The sequence below is a fragment of the Choristoneura fumiferana genome, chromosome 14 (genome assembly GCF_025370935.1).
Source record: "Choristoneura fumiferana chromosome 14, NRCan_CFum_1, whole genome shotgun sequence".
Taxonomy (NCBI): Eukaryota; Metazoa; Arthropoda; class Insecta; order Lepidoptera; family Tortricidae; genus Choristoneura; species Choristoneura fumiferana.
In genome coordinates this window covers 9,698,632-9,720,145 of record NC_133485.1, presented here as the reverse complement: position 1 = coordinate 9,720,145, position 21,514 = coordinate 9,698,632, and the positions used below count along the sequence as shown (strand labels likewise).

General features: G+C 37.7%; 1 protein-coding gene across 6 annotated transcripts in view; it reads left to right on the top strand.

The window, feature by feature from the left end:
• The first annotated feature begins 875 nt into the window (after window positions 1–875).
• The window catches only part of Dscam4 (Down syndrome cell adhesion molecule 4), a 93,925-nt gene continuing 73,286 nt past the window's right edge, over window positions 876–21,514 (top strand). For all 6 annotated transcript variants that reach the window (XM_074097655.1, XM_074097650.1, XM_074097649.1 and 3 more), the window contains exon 1: window positions 876–989. In XM_074097655.1, coding sequence (XP_073953756.1) covers window positions 882–989 — 108 coding nt within the window. In that variant the 5' untranslated portion in view covers window positions 876–881. The remainder of the gene's footprint in view (window positions 990–21,514) is intronic.

The window sequence follows — 21,514 nt, the reverse complement described above, 5'->3', positions numbered from 1 at the left end:
GAGCAATTCATTTACACGGTGTTACAAAAATACTGGTAAAGCGGAAGGGGGTTAAATGGTCCCTTATAAAGTGTCCATTAAGAATATTTGAAAACCGTAGTATTTATCACTGTACGTTTAACCGCCAAAAAAACATTACACTGTTCACTGATAATAAAAATTCTATTTGTAAAAATATTAACTTATTCAAAGTTTCAAAAATAAGTACCACAGACTCTTATTCCGACGCAAAAAGGCCGTAGTAACATATTTTTGAGTGGTTCGAATAGATACTTATTTTTGCACTTGACTGCCCGCGTGGATTTCGGTTATCGCTATCCCGCGGGAAATATGCAATTTATTCTATGTCCTTCCCCGGGACTTATACTATATGTAGGTATACCGAAATTCATCTAAATCGGTTTAGTGGTTTAGACACACGTATCAGTGGAGCGAAAGAGTCTTAAAATAGGTTTATACAAGTTTTCTCGCGATGTCTCTTTCACCGTAAACCTCGTGGTAAATTTCGAATGTAATTTCGCACATGAATTTCGAAAATCTCAAGAGTTGCGACTCCGGGAACCCACGACCCTCTGCTTGAGAAGCCAAAGGTCAAACTACATGGCCACCACGGTTCTTGACTGACGTGAGTGATTCAATCAAAATTTCCAGAAAAATCGTTCCAAGGATATTTAGCCTAACTACCTACTAGCTTAACAATTATTCCGAAACATTCTAAATGTATAACTTATGGTATGGCGTGTAAATAGCCAATTTTTTGGGGTAGCAGACCAGGAGCAACCAAATTATTATGATCATTTATTTAGGTATTTAATTAGGTTGTGTTGTTAGTTGTATAACTTGTTATAACCGGCGCGTGTATTGTTACAGCAGTGCGCGCCATGCCCGAGCCGCGGCGAGTGCCGGCGCTACAGGAACCGCCGCGGCACGTCGAGTTCACCAACAGCACCGGCGCCGTGCTCAGCTGTTCCACCAGGGGAGAATACCAGGTACAGCATCGTCACTAGAAATGCGCTAAATAGTGCCGTTATGTGATGCGATATCATATTTTACATCTCTGAAATATCATATCACTCGAAACATCACCCGTTGGATGACGTTGCCGCTGTGCAATGTTTGTATATATCTACCATATTATGATCACTGTATTTTATGTTCTGACAATAAATAAAATGATTATTGAGTGATGACATTACCTACTATGGAGGTACTGAGACATAGCATTACTTTCATCTCTTTAATTGCGCTGAAGTTGGAAAGAGAGCCTCTGGTAAGCGGGTGAAAGGACCTATGATACCGAATCGAACCGATACCGAGTGATGTTTGTTTTATCTGTGCAATGTATGGCATGGCATTACGCGGCAGTGTGATAATACTCGCATACACATTACTGTCTAATCATCACATCCGCCTACACGTTCCTTTCAGAATATAGCTTGGGCTATGTAGTTCCCACGTTGGCTATAGAATACTATAGATATAACTTGTTAAGTTTCTTGCCAGATTCTTCTGCACAAAGGTTACTAGGCTATTCCTTGTGTTTTTCCTGCTAAATAACGTGTTTAATAATGGTATCTCAATTTGACTAATCGAAACTGAATTATGTATTAACCGATGCCCCAGATCAAAATCTAAGCTTTGTGTTGATTTGATTAACTCTATTAGTTAAACCATCAAATCATCGTTTCGCAGTTGGAGCCATTGATGAACCACAAACTGACTTGAAGTAAGTCGGAGTTGGCGCAATGTTAATCTTTATTTTATTGCTTAGGCTTTTAACAGTGTTTTCCAAAATCAACGTTTTCTTATATTTTTACTGTACAAGTTTTAGAATCTTGAGCAGAGTCCTTAATATTGTCTAATGCGTTGACATTCACGATGGCCCTTACCGTTTCTTTCTCTACCCTCGTCTTGTACCGTGTGACAGAAATAATTAATTCCAAAAAAGAAAGAATTAGAGCGCTTTCACGTATAGGCGTTTATGTCGCGCGACTGTAGCGCTTCTAAGTCGCATCCATATGTCGCAGGGAAATGATAAAAACAGGGATTTGATCAAATTCCTCAGGGATATGATCAAGTCCCGGGAGATGATAAAAAAACATCGCGTTGCATCATTTCCCTTGCGAAATTCAGTGATTTGATCAAGTCTCCGAGCCGTTTTAGGGGAATGATAGATTTATAGCAATGGCCGATGGATTTCTTTATTACCTTTAGCAATTTGATCAAATCCCTGAGCTGTTTTAGGGAAAAGATAAAACGAGCTATTTAAGTCAACTAGATTCGATCATTTTACTAAACACGTCTAGTAATTTGATCCAATTCCTAAACAGATTTAGGAATATGATCAAGTCCCGAGAGATGATAAAAAAACATCGCGTTGTATCATTTCCCTTGCGGAATTCAGTGATTTGATCGTCTCCGAGCTGTTTTAGGCGAATGATAGAAATATAGCAATGGCCGAAGGATTTCATCATTTCTTTTAGCGATTTGATCAAATCCCTGAGCTATTCTAGGGAAAAGATAAAATTATCATTTCCCTGCAACACATATATATTTAAGTAGCGCATTGTCTAACACACAAGAGCGCTACTTCTTAAGAGCGCTTTCACATATAGGCGTTTTTGTCGCGCGACTGAAGCGCTGCACAGCGAATCCTCACATTACAGCGGCTGTTCACAGTATTTGCCACCGCTAAGTGGGAGCGCTGCAGTCGCGCTTCTGTCGCGCGACAAAAACGCCTATATGTGAAAGCGCTCTTAAGAAGTAGCGCTCTTGTGTGTTAGACAATACCATCTCAGGTTTGTTCCGATCGCTAACATCGGTACTAGCTATGTGGCCCCGAGTAACAGCCATATTGCGTCAGCCATATTGGCTGGAATAAGAATGTTAATCCGAATTAATTTTCTACTACTCATCTAGATGTTAAAGCCCTACATTGTTTAGAAAAAAGGCGGGTTTTTGTAACTGATATACCTAATGCTGAAGATTAAGAGTTCGTATTTTGCAAATTACATAAAATGAAGGAATGCATGACATGAACATGCATTAAATTTAGTGTTACTCGCCAAACTGTAACGTTTATTGGCAAGAAGCGCTGATTTTATTTTAACTTACTTACATAACTAACCTAACCACCTCATTCTAATACGGAAAGAATATGTAGTATATCAAGTTAAGTTGAAAAATGTGTACTTTGTAGAGTACTTACATGCGGCATTTATTCTCACAATTGATTTGTCCTTTATAAAGTACGCTAAAGCTCCGAAAATGAAACGCAGCTCGAACCCAATTGAACAAACATCCACAATCGTGTAACATCCGTTTTTAGGGACGTATTAAAACGAAAGATTTATCTCAAACGCGGAGTAACTAATGAAATAAGACACAATAACAAATTGAGACAGTGAGAGATAAGCTGAATATTTTACCGATTTGTCTCGTTCCGTAATTCTTTCGTGGAGGAATAAACAAAATCCGATGGCAGATCCTTCTCGGGCTGTCTGTGATCCAAATCTGCCACTTCGAGTAACAATACACGATGTCAGGATTGAAAACGGTCCGTAATCGGTGACGCACTTTAGTGATAGTTATAGATACTTTAGTTGTATTTATTTGTATTTATTCAGTGCAATGTTTGTTTGTTTGGCTCAAATCTTGTAAATCAATTTTGACTGGCTTCTAGTAATAAATAAATTAATATCATGGGACAATTGACACCAATTGACCTAGTCCCAAACTAAGCAAAGCTAGTACTACGGATACTATGCAACGGATAAACATACTTATACAGATAAATACAGACTTAAATACATTTTAAACATCCAAGACCCGAGAACAAACACTAGATTTTTTATACAAATATCTGCCCGGCCGGGAATCGAGCCCGGGACCTCAAGCTTCGTAGTCAGGTTCTCTAAACACTTGGCTATCCGATCGTCATTCGATAATCAGAAGTATTAAAAATTACATTTTAGAAAGGTTAAGCAACTTTTTTCTAACACACTTTTATTCGGTTACTAATTCTTTTATCGGTCGTCTACAGGGTTTAATAATAATATATATTTTTTAATTTTACAGCACATTGGTTTTACTGTAATGCTGTAATTTTTTATTGGCAAATAAATAATAATTTAGTTACATTCTTATCGGGTTAATGCACTTTTTTGCGAATAAGTAATATTGAGCGTAATTTCTATAAAAGGTAGGTAAGTATCTTTATTATTTTTTTTTTTATAATGTTCTTGTATATTGTATTTTCTTAGTGCTATTTTCATTTGGTTTCGGCGTTGAAAACTAGCGATCGATCCTAAGTAAAAAACTTAACATTATAAAAAAAAAACAATTTTAAAGATGATACCTATTATAGAAATCAACCAACCCCGATAGCAGCATTTTGCAGGTGGTAGGACCTTGTGCAGGGTCCGCCCGGATTGCTACCACCATCTTGCTCGCTAATCCTGCCGTGAAGCAGCAGTTTTTGCACTGTTGTGTTTCGGCGTGGAGAGTAAGACAGCCGGTGAAATTACTGGCACTTGAGGTATCCCATCTTAGGCCTCTAGGTTGGCAACGCATCTGCAATACCCTCGGTGTTGCAAATGTTTATGGGCGGTGGTGATCTCTTACCATCAGGAGACCCACTTGCTCGTTTGCCATCCAGTCGAATAAAAAAAAAAATAACGGCCGCTAAAAATCGTAAATAAATCGATGATATTTTATTAAGGATACAGGCATAGGCGACATGAATTGTTGCCCCAAGCCCCGCCCCTTACGCGCCAATCTGATTCTGTATTCAGAAACCCGCTCGGCCCAACTCAAATATAAATAAAGTTTTTCCATTCGACGAAGTTGTGCTGAAAGTTTACGGTCCCGACCCACAGGGAAATAAAGATATGCGTTAAGTCTCGCTCTATTCTCATTAATATGAGTGCTATGTTCGACACCCTCGTTTATTAGCCCAATGGTGGCATTTATCGCGATTATTTCAACACTCATCGACTGAAGCTAGTGATGTGTCAACACGACTTAACTCAGCTTGAGTTCATTCGAGTTGGATTGATTAAATTAATCTTGAGACACGAAAGAGAATCGAGAAAGCAAGGGAAAGAACAAGACCGAAGTACAGGGCTAGTTAAGTTTCTGGCATAGCCTTTGCCGGTGACGAGAATTCTAACTCTGCACTCTTGTGCGGGTAAGGTTTGAGAGTAAAAGGCGATGCGGCAAGACTATCTTAAAACGGACTGACCAAATCAAGGCAGCAATAGACTTAATCATACATCTGTGCACATAAAAGCGGTCACGAAGGAAGACTGACGACGGATCTTCAAACTTCCACCAAACAATACGACATCAAAGAGGACTCTATCAAGCGTTTAGTGACTAAGAAGGTTTCTATTTTGATGTATTATCGGTGGCTTCCTTTACAAAGCGTTTCATTTTACAGGTGGCGCATGTTGTTGTATATATGAGCAAGTTCACATGCATTACATTACAGTTTTCAACCCAACCCTGTGAAAGAACGAAGGTACTGTAATTCGAGTTTAATTTGAGTTACGTGTTTTTTAACTCAAGTCAAAACAAGTCGTGTTTTTTCGAGTTGGTACGTCATAAACTGAAGCGGCGTCTTCCGATATTTTACTGGTCTGAATGATATAATTGTGTTGACGAGCCATTCCGTTAAGTGCTCTGCGGGAAGTATTACTCGCGGAGCGACCGAAAACGAATCTCTCATTTGATGAATTTAGATAGCGCGTTTGTTTGTGCTTTAGCTGTATGATCTCCATTCGTATACTGTCGTTTTATTGTTTTGTTACAATTTAGTGAATCCTACTAAACGTGCTAATATTATTAATGAGAAAGTTTGTGAGTTATCGTTTGTGTGTGTGAATGTGTGTGTGTGTGTGTGTGTGTGTGTGTGTGTGTGTGTGTGTGTGTGTGTGTGTGTGTGTGTGTGTGCGTAGGTAGTATGTGTATTTCGTTACTCCTTCACGCTTAAACGGTTGGACGGAATTGAATAAAGTTATAAATTGACATTTGATTTTGTAGTTTGACTGACGTCTGGACCATAGTTAGTGGCATGAAGGTATATAGATATTTTTAACGTACATAATATTTATAACCTTGAATGTACCATCAGCCAAATATGTGGTCTACCACCCTAAAGTTGATAGTCGATTGTATGTCATAAAACAATAATGCCAATAGAAGTGTCTGTCAACTTGAAAGTTCAACTTTAGCGACATATTCATTTGATAGGAACTTGCTTAAAAATTGATAGACCACTTATTTGGCCAATGGTACCTAATGGTATACGCGAGCGAAGCCGCGGGTAACAGTTGATATTAAATGCTAAAATATCAATATCGTTATAAAAATATATATTTTTAAAATTCAATTTCAAAATCGCTAACAGTGAAAAGATACTTAAGAAATTGTTGTGAGACAAACAGCTTTACCGCAGCTGAACGATGTAATGTAATTCGGTGAAGTTGGAAAAAACCGCGAGAACTTTGCAATAACAACATACTTGGGAGTCGAGGTTCAACTTCAGTCTTCAAAGGCAATAAGAAACACTAACTCCTTTCTTTGGTGACCTGAAACTTCAATGAAATCCGATATTATGTTTTTTTTTGTGCAAATTGTTTAGAAATCCTACTATTATAAAGTGCCCTTTCTGCGGTTTCGTACGCGTTAATTATTAGTTCTAGCAGTTGAATCAAGTTCCGGGATTTTGCAAAAAAATATTCCCTAAATTGACTAACTTTAAATTTTAAAAAATCGGCCAAGAGCGTGTCGGACACGCCCGAAATAGGGTTCCGTAGCCATTATGAAAAAATTAAGTTATATTTTTCTAAGGATTTCGTATTTTATACGGAATATTCCAAGTTTAGGTATATTTTATACCTTAGGCTGCTATTTACTCTTAAACTAATAATAATTCTCAAGAAAACTTAACTGTTATAGTTTTCCTTGAAAGTTTGATATTTTTACTACCATCCTGAATTTTTTCAAATTTTTCCACTGACCGGTTTAGATTTTAGAGGGGGGGGACGCTTGATTTTAATGAAAATTTGCATTTTTAAGTTGAATATTTTGCAAACTAAAATAGCCCACACTACAAGATTGGATGAGAAAAAAAAATCACCCCCACTTTACGTCTATGCGAGGTACTCTAAAAAATACGTTTTTGAATTTTTTATTGTACTATTTTGTCGGCATAGTTTACATATATATTCGTGGAAAATTGGCGAAACTATAAGGGTTCCGTTTTTGCCATTTTGGCTACGGAACCCTAAAAATACCCGCACCTAATTCTCTAAACCTAGCGGTAAACATTTTGGGCTTTTATCCCGACCAGTGAAGCTGTGGGTAAAGGCTGGTAGTATTTAATTGTTCACCAATGTTTTTTTACAAATAAAAACTGAAAAAGGAATTACATAAAATCGAAAATTGAAATGAAAAAGGAGACGTGTTAACCGAATTTTCATGATCATCGATTATAGAATCAATTTATAATAATACAATACATAAATAACATAAACTACGTCAATAACATAGTTACCTAATGTCTATCTGCATAGTAAGCAGTGAGCTGTCCTAATTACATTAAAAGTTTCATAATGCTAATTCACATATTTCAACAACCTTTTTATCTAAATAGAGAGCTAATCCACAACAAAGGAAGCGGAAGAAAATATGGACTGGACTTATATCATATGGATATGGACCCCCGCAAAGTAGCCGACATTACTTTCATCTATCAAATAAATACAATATAGGCTTCTGTTAAAAATAAAATACTTATTTTTTTTTGTAACGCTTTTTTGATGACTGTACTTTTTATTGTCTGTAGGTACTAGCTTTTGCTTTCAACCTACATAATGTAGGCGTACCAAATTTCAAGTCGATTCCGACCACAAGAAAGATCCAATTAAATATTTAAATAAGTACATAATTCTATTTCCTTAACCGTTGATTAAATTTCTTCAACTTTTTCTATTGTTAAGTTTATGTCATTTGAGTCGGCAATTCGTTCCATCCTTGGTTTATGGCTACTTCGCTCTTCATCTTATCTAAAGTGATACATGGGATTGTGTATTACAAGTATTGAGATATTATTAAATGATATACTAGCGTGGCCTAAGGCTATGGTATAGTAGGGATGGAAACTTCAAAGATATACTCTACTGAGATATGATACAGTTAACGTGAAGTTTATACCCATATATCACTTTGAATCCATAATTTTGACGTTCATAATTTCGCCTCGAGATATTAGATTGCGATAGAACAATTATATTAGTATCTTCAAAATATTTATGTTCCTACCAGTGGCGTGGCGTCAGATATTTCCGTGGTAAAGCCGAAGTAATGATCGCTTCCATCTTTTCACAAATCCTGTATGTCCTGTTGTCCTATTTTATGAATATGGGCAAACCGATGGGAATAGGGTTCTATGAACGCTTCGCCACTGGTTCCTACATATTATATGCGTTTACCGACTCTGTGATCTTAAAGGTACTGCGGAACTTCATAATTTTAGGATCAAAGCGAGAAGGTAAATGTTTTTTTTATTTCTCATTTTAACTTTAAAAAGTTGCCACTGAATTGCGGTGTTAATATTATTTTATTGACATGAAATACGCCTAAGCCTGTAGGTACTATAGTCATAAAATACAAGTACCTACTCGTAGGACCCAATCTTTACTGACAAGTTGTTTAACAAAAGTTTTAACTTGCTTGCGTACTTATGAACTACGCCACGGAGGTCCCGGCCGATATTTTCTTCTTTGGTGTTAATTTGTAAAATATTAATTACCAACACGCTATGTTATGCAGATTTCATCAAGCACAACGTTGCACCTTTTACCGAATTTTCTAATATTAAAAGCCAATGGCACGAAATTTCAAGTAAACTTTTCACATTCAGTCGCGAGGCGGGATTCGGTTAGAACGTCACCCAAGGGACTACTACCCCACCTGCTAGCGGGCTCGCCAAAATTCTGCCACTAATTCCATAACTTGACATTGGATATAAATTGTATTTGAAGGCCGGCTCCGGTCATACCAAGCACCAACTATGGCGGTCGAGTGTTTAATTAATCCAATAAGGAGCAGATCTTCAAATAAGTGTTATAATTAATGTAACAGAAGACTTTGACGTTTAAAAGTTTTGATTCGATTTCTCATGATACTGACGCTGGCAAAATTGATTAAGATTTTTCTCATTTGTATTTAGCTTGTATTGTGTCGCACTGTTGGGAAAAGCCTCCTCTTTTTTCTTCCACTCGTCTTTACTTTCTGCCAACTCTTGCCAATCAGACTGAAAATAAACGAAATCGTCTCGTCATCTCCTCCAAGGTCTGCCTCTGCTCCGGTGCATGTCTTTTGTATTACTTGTATTTGTAGATACTTTTGATAAATATAATGTGATTTCTACTAAACTCAATTGTAAACGACTACGAGTATAACAATATCTCCAGCCTGCATCAAAAGTAACGGGCTTATTAAAATCTGAAGCAAATATGAGAAGAGGCATAAAATCCCATCTTGCTTTATTAATGGGAAGGGGATGTAAAGCGGGGGCTGTGGCACAAACAATCGCAGGAATGCGGGTCGCAGCTGGCAGGGCTACCTAATGAAGTGCCGCTACACCCGCGCTTTTAAGAAATTGAATATTACCAGTGCTGGTTGCGTGCCTTCCAATGGAAATTTATAGAACCTTGTTCGACGCACAAAGGTTTATGTGGAAACTTCATGTTTATTAAGTGCTTACGGAATTGTTTGAACTCTGAAGAAATTTTGTAATTTATCGAAGTGCACGATGTTACGTGTTTTACAACAGTCGTAGGTATATAGTTAAGTTAGTGCTGTGTTTTGTTTTACAGCTATCGAATGTGTTAGGCCTTTGATGTTCGCATTTCATCAATGTTATATGGCACCTATGGGTGACATTTCTCCGCATATTATTTTAAACTGTGCGGAATCATCGGTATCATGCCGATATTATTTAAGAAGATTCAGAACTTACTTTTTTAACCACTGTTTGAGAGCCATGGTTTCAATTGTAGATTTGTGTCTGTTTGCGATCGAATTATGAAAGTATCTACCTGTAATATTCTTGCCTTCGAAGGTTTCTTTTGTTACGCTAAGATTCACTGAACCTAGCTCAAACAATCGTAATTGCTCTAATCAAGAACTGTCTTCATATAATTATTCTACAATTTCGTGAAAGTTTGATACAAAATCCAGGGTGATCGTACCTAGCTCCCTTTTAGCAGTAAGTCATCGCGGTTGGAGATAAATAGAATTAATTACTCCAAGTACACGGTGTTGTCAACTCCTTAATTGTTATTTGTAAGCGACTACGACTTCCAAAGGCCAGCTTGTTGGCAACAAATTTGATACTCCAGCCTTCGATCTCCTTTGTTGAACGAATAAATTTGAATTTTCAGATAAAAGTCAAATATGGTGAAGCCAATGTTTAATTACAAAAGTTTTTAATAAAGGATGTATTGAATGGCCGTAGGATGGTTCGGGTTTCATTGTTAAATTTATTTAATAGGCGCGCTGGGAGCTGTATTAACTCCAATAATAATAACTATACTGTACTATGATCCGGAATATTTAAGTAAACGCGTTGCATTCTACATCAATAAATTTTGATTCATTACTCGGATTTATTTACTTGCCTATCGTTTCGTTCTCAGTGTACAAGCTCACGTTGCTTAAAGGTTAAATCAATTAATGTTCTATGTTTTCGAACTGTGCATTAATGAATAATATTCGAGACGTGGAAATCGAATGAAATTACTCGCATGCGAAACTGCGTACGTTCGTAAATAATAAACTTTATGTAAACAAAAGCGAAACCAATATTTCTTGAGCCATATTTCTGCTGGCAAGATTGAAATAAGTCCGATATTTGCATTTGAATATTGAACGTCCTGACCCTCTGCAAATAGGACTTGTGGCAACTCTATATCCTTCGAGATGTCTTGATCAGTAATATCCTTCGTTACGATCGCCTGAAGAGTGTATTTATTTCGCTAGAACAGAGGCCGTATTGCCTAACGTTTCTGACGATCGTGATCGCAATCAAATGACAGATTTCGCATACGAAAACCGTTCTTTAATAACGATCGCGAGCGTCAGAAATGTCAGGCCTCAGGTCTTTGGCCATAAACTGCTCCAATGCTTATAAAGACTCGCATTTAAAATTAAACTTCGATCTTGTCTGTTGTTTATATAAACTTGGTTTTGTGACCGCGGATGGAGTGCACACAGTAATGTTGCCAAGTTGAATTTGAAAAAGTCAGGAAGGAATCATAATCATCATCATCCCAACCTATTGAAGTCCCACTGCTGAGCACAGGCCTCCTCTCAGAATGAGAGGGCTTGTGCCGTAGTTCCCACGCGGACCCAGTGCGGATTGGGAACTTCACGCACGCCGTTGAATGGCTTCGCAGGTTTGTGCAGGTTTCCTCACGACGTTTTCCTTCACCGTAGAGCTTCAGATGAAATTCCGCACATGAATTTCGAAAAACACAGGTGCGAGCCGGGGTTTGAACCCGCGATCCTCTGCTTGAGAGGCCATAGGTCAAACCACTCGGCCACTACGGCTCAAGAAGGAATATAATAATATTATAATGTGAAAATTTATGAGTGAGTGAGTGAGTGAGTATGTTTGTTACTTTTTCACGCTTAAACGCTGGACGGATTTGATGATGGAAATTTTAGGAAAATTAGTTTATAACCTGGATTAAATCATAGGATACTTTTTATCCGTATTCCCACGGGATAGGGATAAAATCTTGAAATTACAACGCTGGGCTTAGAGTCATGAAATTGGTATGTAGGTAGTTGGACGTCTGGAATAAAACATAGGTGACCTTTTTGACCCGATATTTCCCACGGGAATACCTAGGGATAAAATTTAAATAACAACCGCTGGGCTTAGAGCCATGAAATTTAGTGTGTAGGTAGCTGAACCTCTGAAATAACACATAGGCTACTATTTATTCCGATATTCCCACGGGATAGGGAAAAAATAGGTATTTTATAATTCTTATATTTGTCATGATTTATATATTATAATATAATATATAGTTTTTTTTCTTTTCCCGCAATAATTACGCGTTCGGTTACGTGGGTGCACACTCACGGGGTTCAGCTGAAAACCAGCGCTGCAGCTCTGGTTACAGGGCTACGGCATATGCTGAGCTGAGTCCTTTTGGCATCACACTATAGCACAATATCTCTTATTTTCTTCTCTTTTCCTATTTATGTTTTTACTGTGTTTTTGTTGTGATGTAGTGTGTTTTCTTGTCAATAAATGTTGTGATTTGAGTTTGAGTTTGAGTTTGAAAATCTTGAAATAATAACCGCTGGGCTTAGAGTCATGAAATTTGGTATGTAGGTAGTTGGACGTCAGGAATAACACATACGTGACTTTTTGACCCGATATTCCCACGGGATACCTAGGGATAAAATCTTGAAATAACAACCGCTGGGCTAAGAGCCATGAAATTTAGTATGTAGGTAGCTGGACTTTTGAAATAACACATAGGCTACTTTTTATCCCAATATTCTCACGGGATAGGGATAAAATCTCGAAATAATAACCGCTTGGCTTAGAGTCATGAAATTTGGTATATAGGTAGCTGGATCTCTGGAATAACACATAAGCGACTTTTGACCCGATATTCCCACGGAATATTTAGGGATAAAATCTCGAAATAACAACCACTGGGCCAGAAAAGAAATAGAGCCATGAAATTTGGTATGTAAGTAGCTGGACCTCTGGAATAACACATAGGCTGTTTTTACCCCGAAAAGGGATAAAATCTTGAAATAATAACCGCTGAGCTTAGAGTCATGAAATTTGATATGTAGGTAGCCGGACGTCTGGAATAACACATACGCTACATTTTATCCCGATATTCCCACGGGATAGTTTTGTAACTTATGTAACTTAGGGACCCCATACATCCCAGTGCTGTATTATTATTATTTTGTAATGTTTTCTTTATTGTATACTGTAGTTTTCAAGTTTTTTATTTGTAAATATTTTATTTTGAAAAAAATGACTTCTGACAACTTTCTTGCGGCGCATTCTTCTTGGCAATGATGGTCTTTCCGAAAGCGCTGGTAGTTTAAGAAATGAAGTGTAAAAGTGCCCATTGCGGCCTATTTACTGAATAAATGATTTGAATTTGAATTTTGAATTTGAATTGGGAAAACAATTGTAATTTCATTACTGGGTTTAGAGTCTTGAATTTTGTACAGTTATTCACAACACAACCTCAATGAAGACCACGATATAAATTTGGAAATTTCCAGGGAATTTTGTAAAATCCGAAAATTTCAATTGCAACTACCAGACCGAATAGTTTACGCGTGCGAAGCCGCGGGTAAAAGCTAGTATATATATATATAATTATATAGATAGAAAAATATATAAATAGAAAAATTAATTTGAAAAAGTCAGGAAGGAATATTACGTAGGTACAAAAAAAGGAAATCGAAAAAATCGTATACGATGTATTTTCAAACACTTAGGAACAAATATTTATTTCACATACACATACATACTTCGTTTAATACGTAATTTCGTAGTATTACCTAGCCCCAGGCTGGTAAAATATTCTAACCACGTGTATACCGTTTAAAAGAAACAAGAATGTATTCCAGCGGTGATGTTCGGTTAGGGCACTCGGTAGCTTACATCAGAAGGCCTCGGGCTCTTAACGGCCGTCCCAAACAAAGCCGAACTTCCATCAAAGCTGAAAGTACAAAGAAAAATATAAAACTTGTAAGTTTCAAAGGGATGATCCCTTTATTTTCCACTCTTGTTCTTTTGAAATACAATGCCGATGATGAATTGTGTTTTGGTCTGTTAGAACCAAATCTTATATTTCTGCGAGGCGTTGCGTTTCTTTCGGTCTTAATTTTACGCAAATGAGGTTGTTATGATAGAATATCCAGTAACAAAGGGCTTTCGTTCCTATTAAAATATAAATGGAGACAAAAACTAAGTACCTTAAGCTGCTTCAACTTTACCTTCTGGCCCCAACATTGCCTGATTTAGTTTAGAGACGATAAACTCAGCTTCAGCTTTTTAGTTTGCCAAAGTAAGGAATATATATGGTCTTTACGTTTAAATTTTTTTTTTACTAAATGAAAATGTCTACGTTTTGCGATTGATTACGTGCTAGGGCCTAGCAGCTAGGCAATGTTGTGAAGGGTTTCATGAATTTGTGAGCCGCAATTTTGCCTAAGGCTAGGGTTGTCAAAAATCCCCGAACGAACGAAGTTGAAAAAGAAAACCCAGGTAACATGATTGCTCAACTATAGGTTAGGTTAGGTTAGTATTTTGTCAAGGCGCGAAGCGCTTTAACTAGGCGGAATAGGAGCTCCGCGAAGTGAAGTTCCGTCGACTTCGCCTCAAGTCGTTAAATTCATATGAATATTTGCTTTCCAGAAATAAAATTAGTGGTAACAATATTCGAAATAACAACTTTGTAGGTACCTATAATACAATCGACAAAATAATGTACCATACAAATGTCATAAGTACTAAACAATTTATCGACCAAAAAATATTATGAAAAACAATTTCGACGAAAAAATTTTAGACAATTTAATCTTTAGACAAAACGTTGTTATGCAAAAAAATATGTTACGAAACAATTTTATGCAAAAAAATTGTAGACCAGCCGATATTCACCCGTTAGGGTGTAGCAAAGGGTAACCAGTAGGTTAGGTTAGATTTTATTATGCTAAAAAAATTCTATTATAATGCTCAATATTGATTACTCTTTGGTACACCCGGACCAGCTACTTTTATCTGTCACTACTTTTAACTACTTTTTTAACCGACTTCAAAAAAAAAGGAGGAGGTTATCAATTCGGTTATATGTATATATTTTTTTTATGTTTGTTACCTCAGAACTCAGTCGTTTATGAACCGATTTGAATTTTTTTTTTCGTTCGTATAGGAATGCCTTCAATTAGGTCCCGTCCCCAGTACCAAATCAGGAGCTGATGATTGGATTCTAAGTGAATCGAGGGAACTCTTCAAATATTGTAGGGACACCTATGGGAATTTGGATATGTATTTAGTAGTAGGTACAGTGGCGTAGCTACCAAGGGGCTAGGCGGGGCAGTGCCCCGGGGCCGTCAAGCTCAGGGGGCCCTCGAAATTCTGCTTTATAGCTGATGATAAAGTTGCTTAGCATTTTTAAAGTATTTGTATATATAATGATTTTACTTCAAAAAACCTTACCAGTTTTGATAGCAGTGGGCCCCATTTTTTTATTTGCCCCAGGGCCCTAGGTTACCTAGCTACGCCACTGAGTAGGTAGCTCGTATATTTGCTCTTGAAAAGTCATCATTTGGGGAAGTGGAACTGATGGTGAAAACCACATTTGACCAACGGAGCTACTACTCAATAACACGTACTTCACGGGTTGAATTTCGATTAGGTATAACACATCGTCATAATGCATATTATGGTGAAATGGAACGGGAGGTGAAGCACAAGGATTCCTCAATAATTAATGTCTCTGCATCAGAAAAAGCAATCTGTTTCTGCAAATATTTATAACAAAAAATTGAATACAAAAAAAACATAAAATAATTTTCTACCAGTCTGAAGTCAGTGCCTCAGCATGAGCCAGCAGGAGTGATTGAAGCCCAATATATAGTATGTAGGTGAGGTAGAAGGCTATAGGTCAACTCCTGCTGGCTCGTGCTGAGGCACCGACTTCAGACTAGTAGCAAAATATTTTCATTGTTTTTTGTAGTCGGTTCAATTATTATTTTATATTATTAATTTTTTCATACCTACTAATAATTCTCCTTTTTTGTACTGCCAAAGGAACTACTGCGAGTAATCCTCTACCAGTTTATAATATACTGAGCGGCATCAAATTTGGCCCACTACATAGAAAATTACCTATTTCTGCATACATTTGAGGGCATTAGTGAGAAATAAATTAACTGTGTAATGCTAAGTATGGGGCTTATTTACTAGTTTAGTATACATCAGCCCGCTTGTTATGTAGCGTGATACAGCATGTAGGCAGGAAGCAATCATTCATCGTACCGGTATTGTCGAAGCCTTTGCATTCACAGCTGACCGGCCCATTGTGCAGACTCCATTTCTCACTTCAGATAAAGAGCCTGATTAACAGCGCTGAAGTTTAATGCGAACACTAATAGGGGACATTTTGGAACTTTTACTCATTAGTAAAAAAGCTTAGTGTTAGTGGCCTAGTGGTTTGATCTCGTCATCATCATCATATCAGCCTTAGGGCGTCCACTGTTGGATATAAGCCTCCGTTGCCTCGGTTGGAAGTGGCTCGCATCCACCGTGAACCCGCGACTTTAACCAGGTCATCCGTCTATCTCGTTGGTGGACGACCTACGCTGAGCTTGCCGATCCGCGGTCTCCACTCGAGAACCTTTCGGCCCCAACGACCATCTGTTCTCCGTGCTATATGGCCTGCCCATTGCCTCTTCAACGAGCTTGGTCGTTTGATCTACTGCGTCTCAAAGAGGGTCGTGAGTTCGAGTCCAGGCTCTGACCTTGAGTTTTTCGGATTTATGTCCGAATTACATTTGCAATTGACCACGAGATTTACGGTGAAAGTAAACATCGTGAGGAAACCTGCACACATGCACCGGCGAAGAAATTCAATGGTGTGTGTTGAAGTGCCCAACCCGCACTGGGCCCACGTGGGAACTACGGCCCAAGCCCTCTCTTTCTGAGAGGAGGCCTATTCCCTGCAGAAACACAATAATGCAGTTTTTTTCATAACAGACCTCATATATACCTATCATAATATTCCATCTATTATCTAATACCTTTAAACGAGCAATCCTTGTATTATATATATTCGCCCGCGTGGAATTCGGTTATAGCGCGCTGTTCCCTCGGGAACTGTGTATTTCTCCGCGATAAAAAGTAGCCTATGTCACTCTGGCTCATAAACTATCTCTTTGCCAAAAATCACGCCTATCCGTCGCTCCGTTTAGACGTGAATGACGGACAAACATACAAACAAACAATCAAACACTCACACTTTCGCATTTATAATATTATTCTGGATGAATCTCGGAAACGGCTCCAACCATTTCGATGAAATTTGGTATGGACCTAGGGGTTTTCGGGGATGACAAATCGATCTAGCTTGGTGTTATCTCTGGGAAAATGCAATTATCGAGTTTTAGCCCGAGCAAAGCTCGGTCGCCCACGTACTATAGTAGGTATTTAACACAGCAAAAAATTTAAACACAGTGGATACGTATGCTACCTTTTAAAGCTAGGGATCGGCAATGCGAACCGAAATTGTATCTAATCTTAGTTTTTTATGTCTGTCTGTGTAACCATCCAAAATATTATGACTCCACACTATTCATAAATATTCAGAATATTTGTATGTAGTTATACAAAATATGGAGACATGCGCGGGTCCGACTCGCACATGGCCGGTTTTTCTTAAAATATCACTGTTATTTAATAAGTAAATGAAAATAATGCTGGACTAAGCTTTTAAAAAAAAATAACCATATCAAACAATTTCTTTTTCAAATCACAAAGAAATAAGTTAAACGATCAAATTCCCTGTCTTACAATTTTGTTTCTTTTATGTTTCGCTCAGTAAAACATTTATATAAAAAAAGCTTCTTATTTAAACTGAGCCCTAGACGATCCGTATTGTTTTTTCAGTTCGAAACTTTTTCACTTCGTCAGATCAAAGGTTTGCATTCGAACAAAGATTTTTATTTTCGTGCCGCCTAAAAAACAGCGTTCCGTTCACAGACTTAACGCATTCTCGCGGAACACAGCACGCCTTATAAAACCGAATATTTTGCCTCTCAGAGGAATTAGAAACGTACCTAATGTGTATACAGTAGCATATATATAATGTCAACACAACACTAGGCTAAGGATACTTTAAAAGCGATTCGCTTAACGACTAGCGTTTTTATTCTTTTTTATTCGATTGGATGGCAAACGAGCAAGTGGATCTCCTGATGATAAGAGATCACCACCGCCCATAAAAATCTGCAACACCAGGGGTATTGCAGACGCGTTGCCAACCTAGAGGCCTAAGATGGGATTCTGTTAAGTGCTTCGAGTTGCATCATATCGAATAAATAGATGCTATTGATATTTTAAATGTAAAATCTATCTGTGTGCGTGTGCGTGTACGGGTCAATCAACTTTTTAGTGTAACTGGTTGTCATGGTAACGTCTCCTGGGTCACGTATTAAAAGTATAATTTTATGGGGTACAAATACACTAAAAGTTAGAAGTTGTGACAGGTTTAAGGCAATTCCTTCGTGGCTTATCTCCTAATGCTAGTAATTGTAATCATTTTTCTAAGCAAGTGTACCACTGATATCTTCTGAGTCACAGAACAGAATAACAACACTGAAAAGTTGATTGACCCATTATTGGGTTTGAAGTAGAGACTTCCATGCATGACGAGTTCAAGGTTCGGCCAGTTGGCTTTCATTCGTTTCATTCGCAGTCCGATAACGCACCACATAAGTACGAGTTCGTACACCAAAGGGGCTCAATTAAATAAAAGATTAATATCACATTTATTAAACAGAAAACACATGTGTATTAAGAAAAATAAAAACAAACAACCGAATTGATAACCTCCTCCTTTTTTGAAGTCGGTTAAAATAGTAACCATAAATAAAACTTAACTATAAACTAACTACCTGATGTAAAAACTTAATACCCACTAAATTAAATCTTAAAAAGCCCCCCGTGGCATAGTGTCCAAGAGGCTGGCAGCATTCCATCGTTGAATGGCGATGGCGATTCGTTGGGAGAGATAGCTGTCAGCCCTTTGGTGTCCAGTAGTGTCAACACGACACGGGGGCTTTTTTAAATAAAAGATTACATTTCTATTTTTGATAAGTAGAATAACAGCTTATAATTCAACAGGATACTTTAAACCAGAGCTTCACTGATATGTGTGTGATATGGCATAGAAATTGTCCATACAAAATATCATCACGTCTAGGGATGGATTGTCACATGTTCCATTTTTAAAGTAAATGTTGCAGCAGTAACGGCCGTAGACCAATACTGTCCGGCCACAAACGTACCACAATTTGTGTATGTGTGTGACGGACACAACTTGTGTGCAAGAGAGGAGTGTTTGCTGTGTCACCAGCTAGTGTAACGTGATGACTGACAGCACGAAGTACAATATGAATCAATGATCAATTCAAACAGTGAGTATGAAAAGGTAACGCCATTCGAAAATTTCAAAGCATTTCGTCCTACTTAATATCTCTACGCCCCTCTTGGCCGAGAACTTGGCAATACCTATTTAGATAGCTTTAAGCATTAAACGGAACGCTTTCCGCTACGCATACCATATACAAAGCAGCCTTACCCTAGACTAGATTTCACAAGATTGCACCAGACGAACTATGATATGGAAATGGAAACAAAGTGCGATCGGATAAAAGGCATTAAAGGTAGGCGTCCACTTATCCGCATCGTACGCTTCGGACGTATCGGATTTGTTGCTTTGTATAGAAATGTGCGATGCTTACGATGCGGACAGGTGGACGCACTTATATGAGTTTCTATACAAAGAATACTACGATCCGTTGCGTGCGATGCGTCCGATGCGTACGATACCGACAAGTGGACGTTTACCCTAATGTTGCAAGAGACACGCTAACTGACAGATGATAACTACCTACTATATACTACGTTTATAGAAGAAAATCACACAGTGACAGCAAACCGGCCTGTATTAGTATTATTGGCGCCTGTTGCAGTGGTAACTGTTAGACCGGGCACAATAAAAAAGGAATTTTAAAACACAAACACAACCTGATTTAAAACATAGTGTAATCGATTCTACTCTCGATTCTAAGCAAATTCTTTCTTAAACTACTTTCTGGTTTTCATTTATTTAATTAATACCTTGTATATTATCAGTGTTTTGCTTATCAGAAATAAACTAAGACTAAACAATAAAAAATGATGCAAAGCAAATTTTTTATCGATTTAGATGAAATTTGGTATAAAGATAGTTTGAGACCCTGGGAAGTACATGGGATAATTTTTATCTCGAAAAATTTAATACTTAGGATAGTTTTTTTGTGTATAATTCTTTCAGGTACCTATAGATGCGATAAACTGCTAGTAATTTAAATATTGTTACCAACTCGTTAACTACCTCATATAATTTCTAATAAACTCCTCAACAGCCAATTCCAAAGCATCAATAACAATTACATTTAATATAAATGTCAGCGAGAGTTGGGAACTCGAGCGTGAGACCTCACGATCACATCAATAATTACGCCTGAAAAGGGTATTGTTAACCTACTGTTCAAAAAATAGGGCGGTTTATACATTAAGTCTGGGGATTTGTGTGTCAGGCGCTGGGAAACGTTGAGCCTTTTAAAATATTCAACGGTGTGTCCCGGCCCTAAACAGCACAGCTACAGCAGCAGTAAATACAAGTACAAGCGAGTTTACTCCCCACAATTTCACAATAAGATACATTAGTCAAATAAACGAACCATTATCCTAAACTTGTTACAAAGTTTCAGTTGAAATTCACAGTGAAAATGATCCAGCTTTTCCTAATTGGATAATTTACATCTCAGTTTGGTTCCTTGTGACGTGTTTTAAATAAATTAAATTACTTACATTTTCGGCACTGATGTATGGAGCTAACCTTCTGTGAGATTTATTACATTACATTATGGGAAAGCAGAACATGAGGGACCGGGACGGGCGTTTGTGTACGTTAGGACGGTAAAAAATACGTGTTACCGGCACGTGGATCATATATACTAACGGGAAAAAATGTGTTAGTTACGAAGCAACCTACGTTTTTGACAGACGATATTGGCCAAGAGCGCGAGGTGGCAAAACCCCTACCCTTATCCTTATTTAGGAACTATCTGATATAGAAGTGGTTAAACATTAACTAGTATCAATTGTTTCCTTTTGTTCTGAAATACTGAAACGGACTGTAGTTGTCAATATGGGGGTGGGACACTAAACTTGGTAAGACGCACCGATAAGTAATAGGTGATCAAAAGTGGTCAGGGAGTGGTGGCTAGGATAGGATCGAAGAACGGTGGGCAGACCAGACCTGTTGGTTGGATGACATGAAAGTCGGCTGGTGATGAAACTGGCACACTTTTTAACCAACTTCAAAAAAGGAGGAGGTTCTATGTTCCAATGTTTGTATTTTTTTTTATGTATAACTATTTTGTAGGCTTCTAATTCCTTATAAAAAATACACTTTAACCATTTTTTCACACATATTCGATTAATATCACTACATTTTGTATTTTATTAATTGAAAATTGTTATTGTTTGTGTTGTTTTTCGTCTTGCTGTGCTGACGGGATGGTTGGCCGTGTCAGTTTGTCAATGTCCATGCACATGACATGCTTGTGTTGGTAGCGGCTGACTTAAACGGTCCGCGTTCACAATAGACACGGTCCGGTC